Source organism: Lynx rufus, unplaced genomic scaffold, assembly GCF_022079265.1.
Source record: "Lynx rufus isolate CCGP_SWC_20201006 ecotype Redwood Valley unplaced genomic scaffold, mLynRuf1.p SCAF_7, whole genome shotgun sequence".
NCBI classification, from domain to species: Eukaryota; Metazoa; Chordata; class Mammalia; order Carnivora; family Felidae; genus Lynx; species Lynx rufus.
Window position 1 is genome coordinate 76,972,788 of NW_025814889.1, and position 23,563 is coordinate 76,996,350.

Consider the following 23,563-nt stretch of genomic DNA (forward strand, 5'->3'; position numbering starts at 1 on the left):
TGCAAATAATGTGCTTTACAAGAAGATAAAACGTGATTTGAATGATTTTCAGATTCTAAATTTTGGGCTACTATAATTCTTTGTATTATCTTTGTATTAAAAATACAGGGGCGCCTGGGTGGCGCAGTTGGTTAAGCGTCCAACTTCAGCCAGGTCACGATCTCGCGGTCCGTGAGTTCGAGCCCCGCGTCAGGCTCGGGGCTGATGGCTCGGAGCCTGGAGCCTGTTTCCGATTCTGTCTCTCCCTCTCTCTCTGCCCCTCCCCCGTTCATGCTCTCTCTCTGTCCCAAAAATAAATAAAAAAAAGTTGAAAAAAAATTTTTTTTAAAAATACAAAGAGGGGTACCTGGGTGGCTCAGTTGGTGAAGCATATGACTCTTGGTTTTGGCTCAAGTCATGATCTCAGGATCGTGGGATCAAGCCCACAGTGGGCTCTGCGCTGAGCATGGAGTCCCCTTAAGATTCTCTCTCTCTCTCTCTCTCTCTCTCTCTCTCTCTCTCTCTGCCCCTCTCTCCCTCTCCCCTCTCTCCCTTTGCTCCTCTCCTCTGCTTGTGCGCTCTCTCTCTCTCTAAAAAAAAAAAAAAAAAAAGTACAAAGAAGTGGGGGGGTGCCATTTTAATTTGCATTTCTTTATCAGGAGGCTGATAATTTGCCTGTTAATTTTTTCTTTTGTGAAGTGCTTGTAAATGCCCCTTTCAAAACATAGTAATTATGCTCTCAAGGCATTCTGTTACCACCAGTAATATAAGATAACCAATCTTTTTCATTTTTTTATTTTAGAGAAAGAGAGCACAAGTGGGAGAGAGGGGCAGAGAGAGAGAGAAAGAGAGAGAGAGGAGATAGAATCTTAAGCAGGCTCCACAGACAGCGTGGAGCCCGACACGGGGCTTGATTCCATGACCCTGAGATCATGACCGAAGCTGAAATCAAGAGTCAGATGCTTAACTGACTGAGCTGCCCACGTGCCCCAGGATAACCAATCTTGACAGAGGGAACCGCCCATCCATGGCAGCCCTCAAGCCCCAGATGCCCATGAAGCCAAAACTGCTGGCATTATTTGCCTTGTAATCCCACAAGGGTACACCTTGGCTTTCACAAATAGACTTCCTTTAAAAAAAACTTTTTTTAATGTGTTTAATTTTGAGAGAGACAGAGAGAGACAGAGTGCAAGTGAGGGAGGAACACAGAGAGAGAGAGACACAGACTCTGAAGCAGGCTCCAGCTCTGACCTGCCAGCAGAGCCTGAAGCGGGGCTTGAACCCACTAACCAAGAGATCATGACCTGAGCTGAAGTTGGACATTCAACCAACGGAGCCACCCAGGCACCCCACAGACTTCCTTTTAATTTGTGCCACTCTTCTCTAAAAGCTTTGAGCATGAGACCAAAAGGTATAGCTACTTCTGAGTATTTCCTAGGGAACTTCACATACATGGAACTCTGCTTACCTGGGCCTATTTCCAAATCATCCAGAGAATAGCTGTTTTCAGAGATCCTCCTTCCACCTGCACTACGGCTTTGGGTCCGAAGAATCTGCTTGGAAAACAAAACCCAGCAAGAAGGTTTACACAGGAGATGGGAAATCTTGATGAATGTTCAGAAAAGAGGTCTGCAAATCTCTTTTATTAACAAAATCCACAAGGAATTAGATTTTACATTTGTTTTTACATTCCACAGAATGTGTTTTTAGCATTATAAATATGAAGCAGTACATATTGACAGGTGCCCAGGGAAAAATAAGTAACTGTATATAGGTAATTCTCTCTGGTAATCATCACTGCCTAATCAGCTTAACCAGAAAACTTAGTAATTTAAACAGCATGGAGGTGAATCCTCATGCCCCAGATGATACTGACATGTCTCCCAAACTGCTAAGTCCGGATCGATGGCTGTTACCTACCTGCTCTTTGTTTCCCCGCTCCCTCCCACTTTATACTTGCTGTTGCTGCCTTGGTTCCCATCGTCATCTTTTCCTTGGACTATTGCATTACATTTCTAATCAGTTCTTCTATACCTTCCAATCAAGTCTGTATGATGCTGCCATTATCCCAAGTCATAGAAAGTAATTATCCCCCAATATAAATCTATATCACTCCCTTGTTCAAAATTCTTTAAAAATTCCTAATCACTCCTTACATTAAATCTAAAGTGCTTAGTGTGTCACAGAAGACCCATTCTACATCTGGTCCCTACCTACCTACCTTCTCTGAGTATTCCCTTCCTCACTCTTTACCCTCCAGGAAAAGCAAACTGCTGTGAGGTCCATAGTATACATGAGTTCCCTTCTCCCATTATCCTTTTGTCCCTCTGGTTGTCTGTTCCTTCAAGATTCGGCGGAGGCTGAGCAACCTTCTCTCTGTGAAGTACACCTTATCTCTCCTACCTAAATCTAAGTTGCCCTCCCTCTGTTTCTAAGGTCCCTGGCCACACTTCCATTACAACGCGTATTGTGTGTCCCTGGCAGAGACCATGTTTTTTGTTTTTTAAATGGAAAAGTGGGTGGTACAGATTTTTTTAATACGTTATTTTGTGATTCCTATAAATTACTACATTTATATCTCTCACATCTAGGGTAGATCTCTAATTAAAGTTACAAATTATAATTTTTAAGCCTGGAAAAGTAACTCAAGAGAAAGACATTTAGTGTCACAGAATGTTCCCAGACATAGTACACAGAGGGTATGTCATGTTTATTCAGCTTGTAATGAGAGCCTTCAACCAGATCCTATCATTCAAATCTCAACTTATTTCCAGATAACTTGAAGTAGGAAAGATATCTGAAATCTGGTATGACAGGAGATAAGAGTAAAACACTTAGCACTCTTCTGAATTCAACATTAGTAAATCGCTATTAAACCTTTATGTTCAATGGGCTAATCAAGTCAACAGTAAAGTTTGAGACTGTGAACTATCATTTTTTCAATCCTCCCCCACCTCCACTGAGACAGAAAACATGCCGCTTCAGAAATCAGAGCCACAGGCTGGTTTGTTTGTACCACACCAATGACAATAGTTTCTTGTAAATTCAACATACACTTAATATCATTTATTTTCAGTCGGCTTTGCTATTAACATTATGAATTGATAAAAAAAATAAAATAATAGATAGCAACTCTAACCTTGCCACACCATACTCAGGTAAGCTGCACCAACATCAACCACACCCATGTGACTTACATGACACAACAGATAATGAACATCACCAGCCAAACAAACAGATAAGTTTGGCAGGACACCCTCCCCATCCACGTTTTTTCATCTTCAAAACATTGTTCATTTGCAGATAATTAAAGGAAAGGAAATTCCAAAGACTTATTCTGAATGCTGCTTCACTGTAAGACGAGTATTATAAAAGAATTTTCCGGGCTCAAAAAAGGGAGAGAGCCTGCAAATACACTTTTTTTTTTTTTTTTAACCGAAAGGGAACGGGCTCTGAATCCTTAATACTGAAGCAATATTTCCAATATTTACATGCTGTCAAAGGTAAAGTTCAATTCTAAGAGTATGTGTTATCTGCCGCAACCTGCAGAGAGCTGTTTTCAGTCTGTGCTCATGGTCAAGTCCCTCTCTGCCTCCTGCAGAGTCCCTGCACTGGCATAACTGGCAGCAAGCTCATTTAGAACCAGGACATATGCCTTGCCAGGGCAGAGGCTTACTTTGGTTTTAGGCACATAATATTTTCCATCTTTGCTCGCTTTTAATTTAAACCTTCAGGTTAAATGAAGTCGAGAGCCTTTTTCTTTTTTAAAGCCTTCAGGTTCATGAGGGTATCAGTACTTGGAATTGTTTTCTTCCAAATACTAAAAAAGTGACTGTGCAAAGCCACTTGGTCTTAAAGAAGAAATAGAGAGAAATGTCTCTGGAAATCAAAGTTATACTGATGCTGGTTCTGAGGAGGACCACAGCTCTGAGATGGGAAAGCTTTTAATGAGATTCCAGGCAAAGCACAAAGCATTTCTTTTGATACCATTTCACCTCCAAATCCTTCAAATATTAAGAATAACAAAAACTCGGGGCGCCTGGCTGGCTCAGTCGGTTGAGCGGCCGACTTCGGCTCAGGTCATGATTTCGCGGTCCGTGAGTTCAAGCCCTGCGTCGGGCTTTGTGCTGACAGCTCAGAGCCTGGAGCCTGTTTCAGATTGTGTGTCTCCCTCTCTCTGACCCTCCCCTGTTCATGCTCTGTCTCTCTCTGTCTCAAAAATAAATAAACGTTAAAAAAAAATTTTTTTTAAAGAATAACAAAAACTCAGAAGCATTTACGATGAATTTTATGATCCTCATTTTATAAGTGGTAATTTGAGGTACAGGAAGAAGGAGGAGTTTCCTCTAATATTTCTCAAGGAAGTAGAAACACACACACACACACACACACACACACACACACCCAGGAATTCTGATACTGAAATACTCTTCTGTAACACACTTTTATCACATTTCAGCCCTGTTTACTCAGATGCCTGAGGGAGCCTTTTAAGAGAAGAGAGAAAAGACAAGACACTTTAAGACTTTCTGGAATTTCCTAAGGCTTGGCCTCCCCCCAACCCACAAGTCCTCCTTCCTGTCAGCTGACTATAGTAACTCTCATTAGTGGGAACGCCTCTTTAAATAGTCACTGAGAATCCCTAAACCAAATGTATCAACACGTACCCTTAGGAGAACAAGAGCTTAGGGCTTTTAGCTAGTGGTCTGCAGAATTTCTTTTCTCCAGAAAATTTTCTTAAAGAAATATAGTAAGTGAGGTCTCAAATATCAAGTTAAATGCAGGATTTCCTATCCCCATAATTTTTAGGAAAAATTCTGTTTAAAAGTTGATTCTCAACACTTTATAATTTACCTTCTACCTTTCTCAACCACTTTCTTCAACCTTTCAAGTCTGACCTTCCTTCAGACTCTCATCCCTGAAAGTCAAGGGTAGAGGAAGGATGGCCTTTAGGGAAAATAGGACTTCGCTGAACTATCCATAGCATGTAGACAAAACCTAGCCTTAATTTCTCAAAGTACGGAGAGACAAACATTGCCTTCTTCAGGTAGAAAAAAAACAGAAAAAATAAAGATCTTTTAAGTAGAACAATAATATATAGAAGGAGCAGTTGCATCCAGGTTGTGGGATTTCTCTATATTTTCTGTATTCTAAGCATTCTACAAAAAGTATGTGTATATTCTTTACAATGTTTTTAATGTTTATTTATTTTTGAGAGAAACAGAGTGTGAGCGGGGGAGGGGCCGAGAGAGAGAGAGAGAGAGAGAGAGAGAGAGAGAGAGAGGCAGAATCTGAAGCAAGTTCCAGGCTCTAAGTTGTCAGCACAGAGCCCAACATGGGGTTCGAACTCATGAACCACAAAATCATGACCTAAGCCCAAGTTGGATGCTTAACCAACTGAGTCACCCAGGTGCCCCAACTATGTGTATATTCTTACAATTAGGGGGAAAAAGAAAAGGAAGGAGAAGTAATTTATTAATATAAATAGATAAAAATGATAAAATCAAATGCTGACAAGGTGCTAGAGAATTAAATATGTTCTTAGGCTATGCTAATAGTATTATAAAGTAGTACAATCTTTGAGAACAGCTGAGAATATGTAAGAAGAATGTTTAATGAATTATATACTTTTGGTCATGAGAATACCACTTTAGTAATATAGCCCTCCCCCTAAAATAACTAAAAACAAAACGTTTCTGCCACGATGCTTAGAGTTTTTTATTAGGCTCGAAAAATATCTAATTACTGGGGCATAATTAAACCATAATGAAATACTATATTGCTATAAACGGAGAACCACATGAACTAGGAAGATACATAGAAAAGTCAATATAAAAAAGACCAAACAAAAGATAAAGCACACAAAACAGCACACAGGGACTAAAACCATGTAAAAACTAGTCATGCAGTGATAGCATATCATTGTGCACAGTTGTTTTATTATTTTTTCCTGATAAAAGTTACTGGTTTTTCCTGGTTTACTTGGCTTTTTCTTCTTCTGTTTACTGTGTGTGTGTGTGTGTGTGTGTGTGTGTGAGAGAGAGAGAGAGAGAGAGAGAGAGAGAGAGAGAGAGAGAGGGAGAGAGGGAGGGAGAGAGAGAGACAGAGAGCAGAGAGAGAGAGACAGAGAGAAACAGAATCCCAAGAAGGTTCCACACTGTCAGTACAGAGCCAGATGTAGGGCTTGAACTGACAAACCCATGAGATCATGACCTGAGCCAAAATCAAGAGTCTGATGCTCAAACCACTGAGCCACCCAAGCACCCTGAAATCTCTTGCATTCCAGCATGTTTCTTGTCTTCATTGCCCTGAGGCTTCTAATTCAGTTACAAGGGGTGCCTGAGTGGCTCAGTCAGTTAAGTGTCTAACTATTGGTTTCGGCTCAGGTCATGATCTCTTGGGTTCATGAGTTCAAGCCCTGCATTGGGATCCACACTGACAGTGTGGAGCCTGCTTGGGATTCTCTTTCTCCCTCTCTCTCTGCCCCTCCCCTGCTCATGCTCTCTCTCTAAAAATAAATAAATAAACTTAAAAATTTTTAAATTCAGTTATGAGACTATAAAGCGTGGGAAGAGGGAAGATAGAGAGCTAAAGTCTTTGAGGATACAACTGTTGATATATTTAAATTTTTTCCTGGCTTCCTTAGATTTCAGATAAGTAAGGCCATGGCCAGTTGTTTTTATCTAATAAACAGTTACTACAATATTAATGAAGATACTGTTACATGGTAGAGATGTTACTAGACAATTTCAGTCCTTACTCTGATATTAATTAGCCAAATGACATTGGGTGTATCAGTAAACTTCTCTGACCTTAGCTGTTTCCATCTGTAAATTAGGGATTTTAACATCCTAACTGACAGCAGTGAGCTGGATTAAATAACTTTACAATCCCTTATGGCTCTAGGATTTATGTGAAACATTTTTTAAAAATTTTTATTTTTTTTTAAGTTTTGCTTATTTAAGTAATCTTGACACCCACCATGGGGCTTGAACCCACAACCCTGAGATCCAGAGTCACACACTCCTCTGACCAGCCAGGAGTCCCTATGTCAAAGATTTTGATAGGGACTCTTCATTCACTGTAACTCATCAGTGAGTTAAAAGGCTAGAGGAAATGACTAATATATTCATCCGGGTATACACACCTATACTGTCCAATCCAGGAGTGAGTCTGATACCAGAAAGGTATGATATCATAATTGGGGGGTTAATAAAGTCTTTCTGGCTACTTCAAATTCTAATGCAGCCAACCTTGCAAATAGAATGTTCCATTCCTCTGACATTACTTTTCAACATGTTTTTAACTTCTCAACATGTTTTATTATAATGAAACCAGCTAGATACCAGTAAGTAATTAGTTGGCCTGAAAGTAAACAGAAAAGAGATGACTGGTCTCTAGTTGGTACATCAAGGACAGCCATAGTGAAAAATATCAGAATTCCTTGACCGGCGTCTTTACACCTGGATCCATTATTACCTTACCACAAAAGATGAAAGAATTAATGAGTTACTAATTAAGGGTAAATAAAACGTAATTTACACTGGTGTGAGTCTTTATGAGAAATAATCCACTATAAAGAGAGGTCAGTTAAAATAACACTTGTACTTACAGTGTACTTACATTTTGAAATTATAAAAGAAGCTATAAAGCATAGGTGACTACAATAAATGGGCAAAAAATTACTTTTAATATGAGAAAGATGGCACTGATAGAAAACCAAAGATAATTCTTGTGTTTATTTAACAAAACCAGTTACCATATCCATATTGAAAGCTCTAGCAATGTATCTATTGGAGGCTTAATGTCAGGTCAATTTAAGATTTATGATTTGCTGATAAGCAAATTAAGGATATACTCCCCAACATTTGGACGACTACATTAGACCCTACAGTGTGTTGACAGTTATTCAAGTCTCTTTTCCTCTTATTGGAATATAATTTCAAATGACTTACTGAAGACATTAAGAAAGCAGAAGGGGCACCTGGGTGGCTCAGTCAGTTAAGTGCTCAACTTCGGCTCAGGTTATGATCTCATGGTTCATGGGTTTGAGCCCCGCATCAGGCTCTGTGCTGACAGCTCAGAGTCTGGAGCCTGCTTCAGATTCTGTGTCTCATTCTCTCTCTGTCCCTCCCCCACTCAACTCAATCTCTCTCTCAAAAATAAGTAAACATTAAAAAAAGAAAAGACATTAAGAAAGCAGATGAAAAATGTTATTAAGATAACATTAAGTGGATAAAAGAACACATGCAGTTGTTACCCAAGAAAGGAGAAAATTAAATGTCATGGATAATTTTATAACACTGTAGATTCCCTATGGATACCTACCCATTCTTCAAGAAGGCAAACATAAATTGTTTCTTTGAGGTAGATTATAGATTGGTTGGCTATGGATAAAACATCTAATGAACTTTAGCTGGTGACCTTATTTGCTCAAGGGCTTGCTCCACTACACCAACACATATATACTATTATGTACCAGAGATACATAAAGGTGAACAAGATACCAATGTTGCTTCCAGGAAATTACAAGAAGAAAAACCACAAAAATATTAGGCTGTTTGAAGAAGGATGGTTTTACTCTCCCATTAACAAGTGCAGCTTTTGTTGGTGTTTTGGTGCCAGCCATTCATACAGTCATCCCGGTAAAAAGAGGAACAGAAATTCTAAGGGAAATTTAAGGGCGTAGGAGTAGAAAGGGAGAGAAGTAGTGAACAATGAAAAGGGGGCTGGCTGGGACAAGGGAAACTTCCATTTTTATTTTAGATTCTTCTATTTTAGCTGAATGTACTGTTTTGTCTTTGTCATATAAGACAAATTAACACAATTAAAATACGACTAAGTGGAAGCATTAAAATGTACCATGAATAGGGGCGCCCGGGTGGCTCAGTCGGTTGAGCATCCGACTTTGGCTCAGGTCCTGATCTCCCAGTTTGGGAGTTTGAGCCCTGTGTCAGGCTCTGTGCTGACAGCTCAGATCCTGGAGCCTGCTCCAGATTCTGTGTCTCCCTCCCTCTCTGCCCCTCTTCCACTCGTGCTCTGTCTCTCTCTGTCTCTCAATAATAAATAAACGTTAAAAAAATTTTTTTAAATAAAAAAATATACCATGAATAAACAGGGATAAAAGGAGAAACAAAATTTCTAAATAGTTTTAATTCTTTTCACTTGTGGATAAACTTTTCATTTTCTTATTACTATTTCCCATCCTTGTTTAGTCTTAAAGAATGAGCAAATGAGTGAGTTTATGTGTTTTAGGAAACAATGACGTTTGGTGAGGAGGTATTCTCTCCTCTTCTCTCCTTTCTTTCTTTATCTAACTCCTCTCCTAGAAAATGGAAACACTACATGGAAGAAGCAGTAGTCTGCATCTTCGTAAAACAATCAACGAATATCCACAGCCTAGTCTTATTTTCTTGTATTACACCTAACTGGTTCCATCGACCCAAGCCAAAGACAATAATTTAAATAGGTTGTGAAGGTAGAAATATATTATCCAAATATTTGGTCTTTACTCTCCTAGCCAAGGATTTGTGTGAACCAAATATGTTACGAACCAAACAGAAAGAAGTGAGACTTAATGAGCCTGTCACATGCTCATTACACTGGTTGGTCATTCCTGGGCATGAAAGAAGGGGCACTTAATTTTTTGAATAACCACATCCTGGTTTCTAAAGGTTATGGATTCAAATGTCAACCCGATGACAACTGAATGTTGGTTAGGACTAGTTAATCAGCTATCTTTTTCATAAAAAGATGTACAGAATAGTTACCTCAGCTACCAAAAATCCAGATCAACATATACATGAGGATAGAAATGCTAAACCACTTCAGTATATGTCATTGGGGAGTTTCTTCTTCCTAGTAATGATGGTAGGTTATATTAATCCATCCACTGCTCATTTGTTCATAGGAATTAGAACCATCACGTTCAACTAAAACATCTGACCTGGGTAATGTATCTATTCACCAAAGGTAGAGAGTAAGTGAAGAAAAGCCTTTAATCAATTCTTATTACTTATAAGCTATTTGAATTCTAAGCTTCGTTTCTTCCTTTAACTAAATAAACACTAAGAGCTAAGTCACTGTGCTAACCGCTGGGGAAGAAAAACATCATTACTTTGGAAGAAATTATAGACTTTGGGAGTATACAAATTTATACACAACTATTAAGGGGAAGCATGATATAAGTGCCCAAACAGAAGTGAAAAGAAAATTCTATAGGAGAATGAGAAGGGTTGCTTAACTTATCTGACAGAAATGGAGGTAAGACCTCACAGTCTTGATAGACCTTGAGGAGTAAGATTTCAGAAGGCAGTAATGCAGGGGATAGGCAGGAATAATTTAGAGAGTGAGGAGTTAATACAGAGTTTAAGTATAAGATTGGCTAGAGACTGAAAGGCAGGTTGAGCTCAGATTGTGGAGGACCCAAATATTAAATAAAGATTAATCCTGAGATATCAAAATGAAGGGGGTAAACTAATTTACAACTCTATTTAGAAAGATAAATAGCAACGGTGTACAGGATGGATGGGAGAAAGGAACAGAGAAGCTGACAGCGGAGGTGGTGGCAATGCTATGGGACCAGACAGAATGGCACATACTTGAGAAGCACATAGAGGGTAGGCTTATTTAGACGGCTTAGTAAGTGACCGACTGGGAGGAAGAAACACGGAGAAGGAAGAACTGATCCCAACTTTCACAGACGAAGAGATTTGGTACATGGTGATATATTAAGGGACACCTGGGTAAAGCAGGTTTTTAGTTAGAAAGACAATGGATTCTTTTGTAGCCTTCTTGAACTTGAGTGCCTAAGGGATATTCAAAGAAAGATGTTTGATCTGGCAGGCAACCAGAAATATGAGGCTGAAACTTGGGGTAAGAACCGAGGATCAGAACCTAGTTTGGGGGTTCACGTCTTAGAGTCATGGAAAGAGAGGAGATTTTTTCACAAGGAGAAAGAAAAAACCAGGAGGGCAGAGAGATCAGGAAGAAAAGTGGACAAGAACAGAAACTATCTCGGGCAAAAGGGAACAAGAGGAACTAAGAAAAGTGGAAGTCAAGCCAATTAATTTTGTCTCCTGTAAATAACTGATAAAAAGATTTAGGACAACACATTAGACAGATCATGTATTTCATTATCTATGTGCTCCCTGCCCCTGACCAGCTAGTTAGTTGAGATTCAGTCTAGTTCTCTAAAATTTAATTATGGAACCAATTTGTCCCTACTATATTCATTTGTCTCACTGAGGTACTCATTTGTTAGTTCTGAAGTATACATTCTTTCTTGCAGGCTCTTGCTCCGAAAAAGATTTCTAGTGTCCCTACCATATTTGTGAGAGCTTCCTTCCAAAGATCCAATTATGTAACTTCCTGATTAAAGCCTTATCCATGTTAAAGCTGAAATCATGTTAACAATAACCATAATCCAGTTTCGAACTAATTAGTTATTCCTCAAGCTAAAGTAGACAAAACTTTAGCATTTTTTTTGGAAATATTAGATAAAACTTTTCAAAGTAAATGAAACACAATGATGCTTAGAAACCGCTATAAAACCGCGGGCAGCTCTGTTTGACTAAGCACTCCATTAAGTGACAAATGACTGTTTAGTCAGGAAGTTTTAAAAGCCATCTAAAAAGTCCAGGTCAACTTAGACACTCACCCCCCCCCCCTTTTTCCTATACCATTAACAGTCAGGCTGTCCAGTGCCATTAGAGATTTAGATGGATCTTTCTTTATATGAGGAGTCTTTCTTCACTTCTGACCAGCCACAAAATGATAGGCTTGTTCTGACACATCTCTCGCCAGACATGTATGAGAAAAAAGTCTCTCACCAGATCCTACCACATAATCAGCATTTTTGTTTGCTGCAATCCCAGTCATTTCCTACCTTAGGCCAGTTTCGACATGCACCAGGCTTTTGCACTGAATCGACATTGTGTGTGCTAGCATGACATCAGCCGTCCTGCCCCTAACAGGGTCTCTGAGGAGGAGACTTACAATGGTGCTTTGAGTCACAACAAAAACCCCTTCCTCTCTGTTTAGGATTTCTGACATTTTTTCCCTTCCACTTAAAATTCTTCTTCCCATTTAAATTTAATTTTTTTTTTTTTTTATTAAGACCATAAAGGAGAAAGAGGGAGTTGGCAGGCCCTAGAGGACTAAAAACAGAGGGATGAGAGTTTAAGAAAAGTCATAAAACTGCTTTGTGGTTACATCTCTTGCCAACTGGTTCCAGTGTTAAAATAGAGCTAAAACTCATGCAGAGGAAAGGGTTCTAGGTTTGCAAACCTTTAAAAATTCTTACTACATCCTTTAAATAGATGATCCCATAAAACATCCAAGAACTGTTCTAGTCAGGAAAGCTACAGGCACTGCAAGTTATGGGAAGAGATAAACTAAGTCACGTCAAACATAACTGAAGATTATTGGACGGGTTCTCGAATTTTTGTCTCAGAAAGAAGGCCTTATACCATTACTTCACACATGTAGGGATTTGGGCCAAATATTTAGCTTAAAAAATTTCAGCTTTCCCATCTAGATGGAATGTAGAGAAAATGATGGCTTTGCTTCCTGTCAAATCTGTTTATTTCATTATAATGACTGTTGTAACAAACCATCCCCATGTACAAAGCCAGATATGCAGGAAAGTATGAGAAAACTGGAAAATTTTACCAGCTCTGCCGCCCCTGGATTGTGTTATAAGTCACCAGCATATGTAACTCATTTTCTAGTTAAGTAATTCCCTCTGGGTACCCGGTCTGCAATCCACACGAAGGATCAAATTTCATTAGCAGTCCTAGGAAAATGCAACCCTGTGCATTTGCAAGTCAAAACTCCTGAAGGCTACAGCTAGTCTGGCTACCCTCATTGATTTTTCCTGGGAGAGGATTTTAGCTGATAGAAAACATTTGTTGGAAGGCACAGATGAGGAAGTTCAGAGGAGAAGGAGTCCACTAGCAAAGAGACAACTAAGCCTTAGTCTTCATGTTAAACTCTGGCCTTAACACTCAGCCTGCAGCTGTGTCCAAGGGGAGAGAGATTCAGCAGAAATTCCACCCCCCCCCCCAAGCTACAAATGACAAAAGGCACAGGAAGACAAATTAAAAGGGCAAGCGTACAAAAACAAAATCCAATCAGCCTCAAACTCTCTTCATTTCTAGATACTAAACTGAATCCCTGTGTGTGCCTGATTTCACGTGAAACTGGGTCAGAGATCCGCAAAACTTAGCATCTCTGTACATAATTCAAGACTTTTAATTAATTCATTTAACATTGAATTGAAAGACATGCTGGCCACTACTCAAACTGTCTAGTTCAGAAAAATAGCGTCAATTACTTGAATTGCCTTTCCCAAGTTTGAAACCGGCCCAGTCCTTACCTTGGTTTGAGTTGGTTCACCTTTCTCAAACATCATCTTAAGCCTGTTCAGCGGAACATTATATTTCTCTATTTTGTTTGCAGCTTCTGTGTTTTCACTGATTTCGGGTTTTCCTACTTCATGCCTGGATTCTCCTAGACAATTTTCCATTTTTTTACTTTCTTTCGAGTGGTCTTTAAGATGCTCACTGCCCTGGGTGCGGGGATACGGATACCGATTGAGGGCTTCAGAAGGCGATCCTAGTCTAGGTCTGGGATGGACGGGTTCTTCTTGGTCAGCTTCGGCCCCAGAGGCAGACCTTCTTGCCACTTCACCGGGAGGACGGTTGCCTCCGTGTCTGACCTCAGCGCTGCCGTTTTGCAGGGAGTCCGTGTGAGACTCCGTTCCCAGGGCTGGGTTCTCCCACTTCTTCTTTAACACAGTCAGGATCCCCCTTCTAACGTGCTGGGGGAGATTTTCAGTGTTCTAGAAGAACAAGAAGTAAGTGCCAGTTATAACTTGCCTGTTGAAACATTCAAACATGCTGTTCTTTGTAAAATGAAAGTTAAAACTCTAAGCTGCTCCTGGTCCACTGGCGTTTCGGACAGCTGGGAACAGTTACAGTCCTGCCACATGGAGAAAGCATCCACCCTGGGAGAGGGAGAGGGGAAGAGAGAAAAAGTCAGGAGCTGAAGCAGGAAGTGATAAAACAGGATAGCCTTATAAGGACAAAATGAGAAGAAAGGAGAGCCCAGATCTAATGAGACGAGGGATTTTTATCCAGAGATTAATAAGAAAAACAAGAAAGAAAAAGCAAAATACTAGATACTTTAAATACCACAAATCTGCATTAATACAAGTTCCTCATTACATACCACAAAATTACATGGTGAATCTTTTTCTTCTTTTAAATAAAACAAAGAGGCAGTGTAGCTGAAACCACCCAATACCAATAATCATCAGGGATTGAAACTATTGAAAGAAACCGAAAGAACTCACCAGACTTTTACATGTATTTGCATAAATTATATTTCATCATATCTGACATAATCTACAGGCATATGAACAATCAAATTCTATTTTTACATAAGAACCTAATCCTCTTTTTTTCCCTGCTCTTCGCTACATGTTTGTCCATGTGTAAATTCTCAGTTATCAGGAAATTTACTACTTCACAGATCCTTTGGTAGAAAAACACCCAAGCTTCATATGAAAACACCACCACCCACTTTCTTGATTGAAGGACACACGTTTTCACATCTCAGGGAGTGCCACTTTCACCTGGGTCGAAACGGAACGAATTTATACATAAGACAGACTGCAAACAACCTGGAAACTGCCACTGTTGTTCTTCAAGAACCGAGGAAATGTGCTTGATGAAGTGAAATTCCATGTCCCGGACTCTGAAAGCTTTCCTATAAATAAAGCGAACAGCCCCAGTTCCCAACAAACCACGAACTCCAATACCTTCGCGCTCTCTCCGTTCCTGTGGTCTGTGACTCACCCGTCTCTCTACAAAGAAAGGACAAACCACCTAGGACTGAAAGACTTCGGGGAATTAAACAGGATTAGCAGCTATATTGGGAATTAAGTCTCTCACCCTATTATTCTTCTGAATTCACTTCATCAAGTAGCACCAAGATTTGGAAAAAAAAAAAAAAAACTTACAGAAGAACAACTGCCTGATTTTAGTGTTTAAATCTTTACTGACAAGATGATTCACTGGTGGAAGCATGAACGGATCAGAGATACAAGAAGCCCCCCAAAATTTTCTTGTTGGAAAAGAATTAAAAAACTGCTCTGAACACCGGTGCTGCCTTAACTCTGGCAACATGCTTTGCTCAATGCTACCTTCTGCCACACAATGGATGAGTCATCCCGGTCTCCAACTTCACCTGCCCTGCCCTTGCCCTGCCTAAATAGGAGCCCTGAGAATCTAAGTGGCATTTTGTCTTGGGAACTGGACACTACTTTTCTCAGTAACCATGTGATCAGAGTGTATTTACTGACATGGAAAGATGCTCGTAAGATGCTTTTGAGCGGAAAAAAGCAAATTATAAGACAGCATAATCCCACTTTATAATGCACATGTGTATTTATAAATATAAGCAGAAACATAGCTGGAAGAAAAGACATCAGGATGTTAATAAGTTACCTTTGGATTGTGGATTGTGGGCGTTTGTATTTTTTTTCTTTCTTTTTACAATAAATGTGTATTTGTTATTTAATAAAAATGAATAAAAAAATAAAACTATACATCATCGTCCTATCACAAAAATCTGCTACAGAATATTAAAACTTTTTTGATGTTAATGTAAGCAGCTTGAAAATGACCATTTCTACTTTACTTGTGATGACCAGGGAGGGAGGGATCTGTGGGATGGAGTAACGGCAGTGTCCCAAAACGGGTATGGGTGGAGGACATCCCTTAGGGGACATTGTAGCTAGGAGTAAATGTGCTCTTTTATTAAAAGGAGTTCTTTTGTTTTCTGTTTTTGTGTGAGAGAGAGAGAGAGAGCTCAAGTGGGGAAGGGGGGCAAAGTGAGAGAGGGAGAGAGAGAACAATCTCAAGCAGGCTCCACACTCAGCACAGAGCCCCAACACAGGGCTGGATCCCACGACCCTGGGATCATGACCTGAGCTGATATCAAGAGCTGGATGCTCAACCAACTGAGCCACCTAAAGCGCCCCTAAAAGGAGTCCTTAAAGGAAACAGGTCCAAAAGTGTTGAAGTGGGGACAAAAAGGGCTGCATGGTTGGACAGCGTTAAAGGCCCCGTACCCTTAAATCACTCTTGGCAACATACCCAGGCAACGCCAGGTGTCCAGGTCTTTAGGATGTGAGGAGAGCAAAAAATGGGGAAGCAGCAGTGGTTACAGGCTTTCTGGGGAAGGTAAGGCAGCAAGAAGGTGTAGAACAAGAGCAATTGCTAAAAGCAGTTTGGACAGCACGATGGCCTGGGCTATCACTGGATAAGGCATAATGGGCCACTTCTATTTTCTTCTCTTTATCTGTATTTTCTACAACAACAGCTGTTACTAGTATAATCCAGCCCCACCCAGCCAAGTGACCTTGGGCAAGTTTAATTTCTGCAACCCACAATCCTGGGCTAGTATGGAGAACAGATGTGACTACATTAAAGCATGTAGTTGCAGTATGTGACATAAACAGGCACCCAATTTAGTGGTGACAATTAATATTATGTGGGTGGCCCTCCCTACTCCTCCAGCCATACCTCATGATGATCAAGCACAGTAAGTAGCCAGTCATCTCCCAAATCCTGAACTTGGGTTACAGTCTCTTCTTGTTCTTTCTCTTTACAGTCTCCACTGTACCAGAGTAGGGGTGTGGGGCACAAAATAAGGTGAAATTCTAGTTGATGTCCTTTGTATCAAGGGTTTAACTTTGTCCCAAGTAGTTTCCTAGAGTAGGCAGTGGGAAGTCACGGAGACTGCAAGGTTTCAAGGACCTTGTTAGTTGCTACATTACTGTAGCTTCCTCTCTCAAAGTGACATCCAGAACGCTGTTCACTCTACCCTGCAAGGCTGAGAATCTTGGCAGATTTGCCTCTGGATCAGAACTGGCTGCCTGAATCCAGATTAGGCACAACCTGGAAATGCAACACAATGTCTTTTCTGCAGGAACATTTGACTTTGGGATGTGTCCCAGCACTGTCATTCTGAGATGTATGGCCTTGGATAAGTCCTTTCCTCTCTTTGTCTCAGTTATTCCACCCGTAAAATAAAGAGGCTGGGTCAAATGAGTTTTAGTGTTGAAATCTTAGCAGGGGTATCTTCATCTTAAAAGCAGGAGGATGTTTGGTAGGAGACAGCAGTGGAGTTGGAAATATGGACTACCTGAATGTACAGCCTCCAAGGAAGGGAAGAAATTCCTAGGCTGAGAGACTCTCAGAAAAGTGGTAGCTAGTCATTATGGAGATGAGTGACCAAAGCATAGATTTCAAGAAGTGCTATACTGCATGCTTGAAAGGAACCTGAAAATATAACTGATGGCAGTATTAATGGTCTTTATTTCTGTTTCCTAGATGTATGTGGAAGAGGAAGAGAAAAGGAGAAGTAAACTTCTGGGAATCCAGGCTATCATATAACCTGATCCCACTATTTACTAAAGGAATAAATGTACCCTCTTGCTCCCAAATGTTTCTCTAAGTTGCTTTCCATGGTAGAATACAAGTATTCTTTCATCTGATCAGTCACTTCTACTAATTTATATGGATATTTCTCCCTGTTCTTCAGGAGACAATTCAGACTTCTGACAAGTCTAGTGGATTTGTCCAAAAGTAACCCTTGGGCGTCTGGGTGGCTCAGTCGGTTAAGCGTCTGACTTAGGCTCAGGTCAAGATCTCATGGTTTGTGAGTTCGAGCCCCACATCGGGCTCTGTGCTGATGGCTCAAAGCCTGGATCCTGCTTCGGATTCTGCATCTCTCCCTCTCTCTCTGCCCCTCCCCTGCTCGAGCTCTGTCTCTCTCTCAAAACTAAACAAACATTAAAAAAAAAAAAAAGCAACCCCTCTGTCATTAGTGGGAAAAACTGGTGAGATTTGAATAAATTCTATAGTTTAGTTAATAGCATTGTATCAGTGAATTTTTTAGTTTTGATAAATGTTTCAGAATTATGCAAGATGTTAACATTAGGGGGAGGTAAGTAGAGGCATATCAGAATTCTCTGTAATATTCTTTTTTTTTCTTCCAAATTTTTATTTAAATTCTAGTTAGTTAACATATAGTATAAGACTGGTTTCGGGAGAATTTACTGATTTGTCACTTACATATAACACCCAGTGCTCATCATAACAAGTATCCTCAATACCCATCACCCATGTAGTCCATCCCCCACCAGTCTCCCTCCATCAACCCTCAGTTTGTTCTCTATCCTTCAGAGTCTCTTATGGTTTGCATCCCTCTCTTCCCCCCCTTCCCATATGTTCATCTGTTTTGTTTCCTAAGTTCCACATATGAGGGAAATCAGATGGTATTTGTCTTTCTGTAACTGACTTATTTCACTTAGCATAATACACTCTAGCTCCATCCAAATCGTTGCAAATGGCAAGATCTCATTCTTTTTGATGGCTGAGTAATATCCCGGTGTGTGTGTGCATGTGTGTGTGTGTGTATACACCACATATTCTTTATCCATTCATCAGTCCATGGACACTTGGACTCTTTCCATAGTTTGGCTATTGTTGATAATGTCTCTGTGCTATCTTAATAACTCTAGTGTAAATCCAAAATTATTTAAAAATTAAAAGTGTGTTTAAAAAAAAAGTAACCATCCCTCAACTTTTGTGTCTTCCTTTATCTCTTGCATTTTATAGTTAAGGGTCTTGAAAGCACCGTCTGTAGTTGCTATTTCTACTTGAACGCTCTATATTCACACTAACTCTACTGCCCAAACACTTCTGAAGTAGCTCCAGTCAAGATCACTGATTAGGTCTCTAATATTTTCATTTTATAATCTTATTATTAATAATTTTTCCCAGTTACAAAAGTAATAAAAATCTCATTGGGGGAAAAAAGTCACAGTCAATATAGGAATGTACACATGCCTTGAATGTATGCTCTTATTTTCCCTATTTGACTTCCCTATGCCTGCCACCCAAGATACCCACTGCCAATGATTTGGTGCATATGCTCTCAAATTTTTTAACCTATTTTTATATACTCTATTTTTTTAGATACTATATTTACATGTGAAGATATCAAAAAGCATGTTAAGTGATTAAAGCAAGGTGTTGAACAGTATAGTATGGTTACTATACTAACAGTATGTGAGAGTTCATATTTCCTCACATACTAATTATTATCCAATAAAAAAAATCTGCCAAATGTTTAGATTACAATTTATACCTCATGGTTATTTTAATTTACATTTATTATTATTATTAGTGAGGCTAAGCATTTTTTTCATGTTTATTGTTTCTTCTTTTTTTTTTTTTTTTTTTTTTTTTTTTTTTTTTTTTTCAACGTTTATTTATTTTTGGGACAGAGAGAGACAGAGCATGAACGGGGGGGGGGGGGCAGAGAGAGACGGAGACACAGAATCGGAAACAGGCTCCAGGCTCTGAGCCATCAGCCCAGAGCCTGACGCGGGGCTCGAACTCAGGGACCATGAGATCGTGACCTGGCTGAAGTCGGACGCTTAACCGACTGCGCCACCCAGGCGCCCCTGTTTCTTCTTTTTTTATTAAAAAAATTTTTTTTGTTTGTTTAGTAAACCCTACTCCCAATGTGGGGCTTGAACTCACAACCTAGAGATCAAGAGTCCTGTAGCTCTACCAACTGAGCCAGCCAGGTGCCCCTATTTTTCTTTTTTAATTACCTACTCATATCCTTTTGCCTCAATTGGCAAATGCAGTGGACACTTCTGCTTTATTTTAATTGATCCCTCTATAGCATTTGACATTACTGACTACCCCTCCGCTTTTAAAAAAATTCCCTCCTTCCATGGCTTTTGTGAGATACCCCTTTTTTTCTAGGGTTCTTCCCATTTCTCTGGCCACTCCTCAGTCTTCTTTACAGGTTTCCCTTCCTCTGTCCCTACCTTGTATGCTGGGGTCCCTCAAGGTTCTGTCTTAGGTCCTCATTGTTCACTTACATATTCCCTGTAGATGACGTCATCTACCTTCTGGTTTTACCCACCAGTTGCCTAGAGATGACTCAGACCCTATAACTCTAGCCAGATCCCTCTCCATACCTGGAATTCTACCTGGAAATCCTATAGACATCTTACATTTATCCTTGCCTAAGGCTGAAGTCTCCTTTCTCCTCTCTTTACCTCTCACCCTTTAATCTGTTTCCTTTCTTGAACTCTCCATCTTGGTGGATGTGACAATTATCTTTTCAAATGTCAAATGTGCCTGTTCTCATGTGTCCATGCTGTGCATGTGTCACTTGCTCTGCCATTTCCTTGCCCCCTTTGCTTGACTAATTCCTATTTATCCTTTGGGCTTAGTCAGGCACCACTTCTGGGAAGCCTTCCTTGACATGGTACAGTCCAGGTTAAAAGTTTCTCCTAAACTCTCCCCCAGCACCACGAGTATTTCTCTAACATGGTACTTACTGCACTGGGATTATAAACTCTATTTTCCACATTCTAAATAGTCCCTTGAAGGCAAGGACCACATCTTATTCCTCTTTGTGTTTCAGCACCTGGCACCTAAGAGAGGCTCCACAAGTGTTTGTCTACACTCGTGGTATCAACTTTTATCATCCCCCTGTCTTGAACCTACTTCAGTCAGGCCTCCCAAACAGCACAAGGTGACCAATGACCTTCATGTTGCTCCAATAGTCAGTTCTCAGCTTTTTCTGGGTGTTTGACTCTGATGATAACTCTCCTTTTAGAAGCACTTTCTTGGGGCACCTGGGTGGCTCAGTTGGTAAAGCATCCGACTCTTGATTCTGGCTCAGGTCATGATCTCGCGGTTGTGAGTTTGAGCCCCACATTGGGGTTGCAGAGTGAAGAGCCTGCTTGGGATTCTCTCTCCCCCTCTCTCTCTGCCCCTCCCGTGCTCTCTCTCTTTCTCAGAAGCAAAACAAAACTTTTAGAAGCACTTTCTTCACTTGGCTTCTGGCACCCAGACTCTTGTTTCTGCTGTCGTTTTACCAGCTGCTCCTACTCAGTCTCCTTTGCTGGTTCCTCCTTATCTCCCAACTTGAAACATCAAAGTGCTCTTGAGCTCAGTCCTCAGACCTCCCCTCTATCTCCTTTCACTCCCTAAGTGATCACATGCATCTCATGTCTTTAAATACCATGGATACTTTGATACACACACATCCTATCTCCAGCTCACATCTCTTCCAGTTTCAAGTTCTTATATAACATCTCTACATAGGGGGCGCCTGGGTGGCTCAGTCAGTTAAGGGTCCGACTCTTGATTTCGGCTCAGGTCACGATCCCAGGGTTGTGGGATCGAGCCCCACATTGGGTGCTGTGCTGAACATGGAGCCTGCTTGGGATTCTCTCTCTCTCTCTCTCTCCTGTTCTCTCTGCCCCTTCCCTGTTTGTTCTCTCTCTTTCAAAAATAAATAAACATTAAAAAAAATCTCTACTTGGAAGTCTTAAAGCATTTCACATTTAACATGCCCCAAACTGAGCTTCTACCATTTTCCCTTCTCTAAACCTGCTTTTCCTACAGACTTCTTCATCTCAATTAATGTTATTTTTCCAGGTGTTTGAGCCAAAATTATTTTTGCCATTCACCATTTTTCTCTTTCTCTACTTTCAGTATAAATCCTGACCACTTCTCATCACCTATATAACTACTCCAGTCCAGTCCATTATCATCTCTTGCCTAAATCACGGCAATTGTTTTATAAATTGTCTCCATGCATCTGCCATTGTTCCTAGAATTTCTTCCTCCTCTTTTTAAAATTTAAGTCAGATAATATCACTCCTTTGCACACAAACCCTCTGAAGGCCCCCATGTGATCAGAGTTAAAGCCCTGGTCCTCGTAGTGGCTATGATTTTGCTTTTCCTATTCCTCAAACACATCAACAAAGTTCTTGCCTCAGGGCATTTGCATGTGCTCTTCCTTCTGCCCTAATCATTCTTCTCCCTGGTTTGTATCTTCATATCTCTACTCCAGTGTCCCCTCATCAGAGGTGTTCCTGGACCACCCTACATTCTATCCCTCCTACCCACTTTGTGTTGTTTCTTAGCATTAACCACCACCTGACAAAATTTCTTTATTGTCCGTCTCTCCCACTATCGCAAACTCCATGACGGAAGAATCGTAGTCTGTATTAGTGGCTAAAACAGTGCTTGGCACCTAGTAGGTGACCCGTGAATACTTGCTAAATGAACCACTGAAAGAAGGAAGGAAGAAAAGAGGAAGGGGAAAAATAACAGGCGGGAGAGAGAGGAGGAAAGAAACCAGCAGTTGAGTGAAATGATGGTAGCTTTTGCTTACAGTGGACCACAAGGGACCCATTTTTTAATTACAGGAAAATTATGCCAAAGACCTGGTCAACATTACCCCCTTCGAGAGAACAAATTGACAGGGGCACGTTATGCACTAACTTAAATAGGTTAGGTACTAAAAACCGCTAGGAGGATGTTTCTGTAATGCCAGCCAAATTAAAGAATTCTTACCCAAATAAGTGAGATTTTTTTTCCTCACAAGATTAAATCAAGTAAGATTTCAAAAGAAATACATTCTCCAGCCCAGCTGGAAGCTAGCCAGCAGGGAGAGTAGAGAATGAGAGCAAAAGAGCTTGTTCTAAGGTTTTAGCCTTTGATGGATCCTGCAGCTAAGAAACTTGCTAACTAGACTGGGTCAAGAAGTGTGCTTTAAACAAAGAACCCCAGGATGACGACAGCGGCACAGCTGCTACCATTTAAATGCAGAAATACAGAAATTCTGGTTGTTTGATTTGGAACAAGGGATGGAACCTAGGAAACCCTGTATTCTAATTTGAGCAGAATTAGTAAGCCATTTTACTAACCTCGGGCAAAGCACTTGGCCTTCTATCTTTCACTCAACTCAGGGAAGAGAAAGGGGTTCAAAAGGAGAACCTCAGTGGAAAAGTAAGATTCCCTGCACCTGAACCACATCCTCATGAGTAAATGGCTCACAAATCAGAGCAGCTGGCACCATTGCCTGGCTCAGCTGACATGGAGCCCAAGCCCCACAGAGGCTGCAGGTGGCTGGACCACGCAGGCTTTATCAAGAAGTTCCACATGCCCTGGGGCTCCTCAATACTTACACTTCTTCTCTTTTCCATGTTTGCTTCTTCGGCGGCTTTCTGGTACCTTCAGAGAAGGGGGGGGGGAGAAAGAGAATGTTCTCAAATTAAATTTATGTTTTTACTTTTTTTTTTTTAATGTTTATTTATTTTTGAGAGAGCACAAGCAGGGCAGGGGCAGAGAGAGAGGGGGACAGAGGATCTGAAGCGGGCTCTGCACTGACAGCAGCGAGCCCAATGTAGGGCTCGAACTCATGAATCGCGAGATCATGACCTGAGCCGAAGTCGGAGGCGCGACCGATTGTGCCACCCAGGTGCCCTGTTTTTACTTTTTTTATCCTTTAAGAAAACCACTTCTGCCTACATATTTCTGCCAGCAAGTGTCTTTAATCAACTCCAGCAGAAGAAGAAGAGAATCAGAGCAGCCCTCACTTCCTGCACTGGTACAGTCATCCGGTCTGGTCTAACAGGTCCAAGGCGAGGAGGTCAAACGCTGGGAAATAACTAAATAGAGCAGAAAGT

General features: G+C 40.6%; 1 protein-coding gene across 3 annotated transcripts in view; it reads right to left on the minus strand.

Annotated features, from left to right (window-relative positions):
• LIMA1 (LIM domain and actin binding 1) overlaps positions 1-23,098 on the minus strand; it is a 42,836-nt gene extending 19,738 nt beyond the window's left edge. For 2 of the 3 annotated variants that reach the window (XM_047067305.1, XM_047067304.1), the window contains exons 1-3: positions 23,063-23,098; positions 13,358-13,822; positions 1,448-1,532 (exon numbers count right to left, since the gene is read on the minus strand). In XM_047067305.1, coding sequence (XP_046923261.1) covers positions 1,448-1,532; positions 13,358-13,822; positions 23,063-23,080 — 568 coding nt within the window. In that variant the 5' untranslated portion in view covers positions 23,081-23,098. Of the gene's footprint in view, positions 1-1,447; positions 1,536-13,357; positions 13,823-23,062 lie in introns of all 3 variants that reach the window. The other variant, XM_047067303.1, reaches the window with a different exon arrangement.
• Positions 23,099-23,563: the final 465 nt, after the last annotated feature.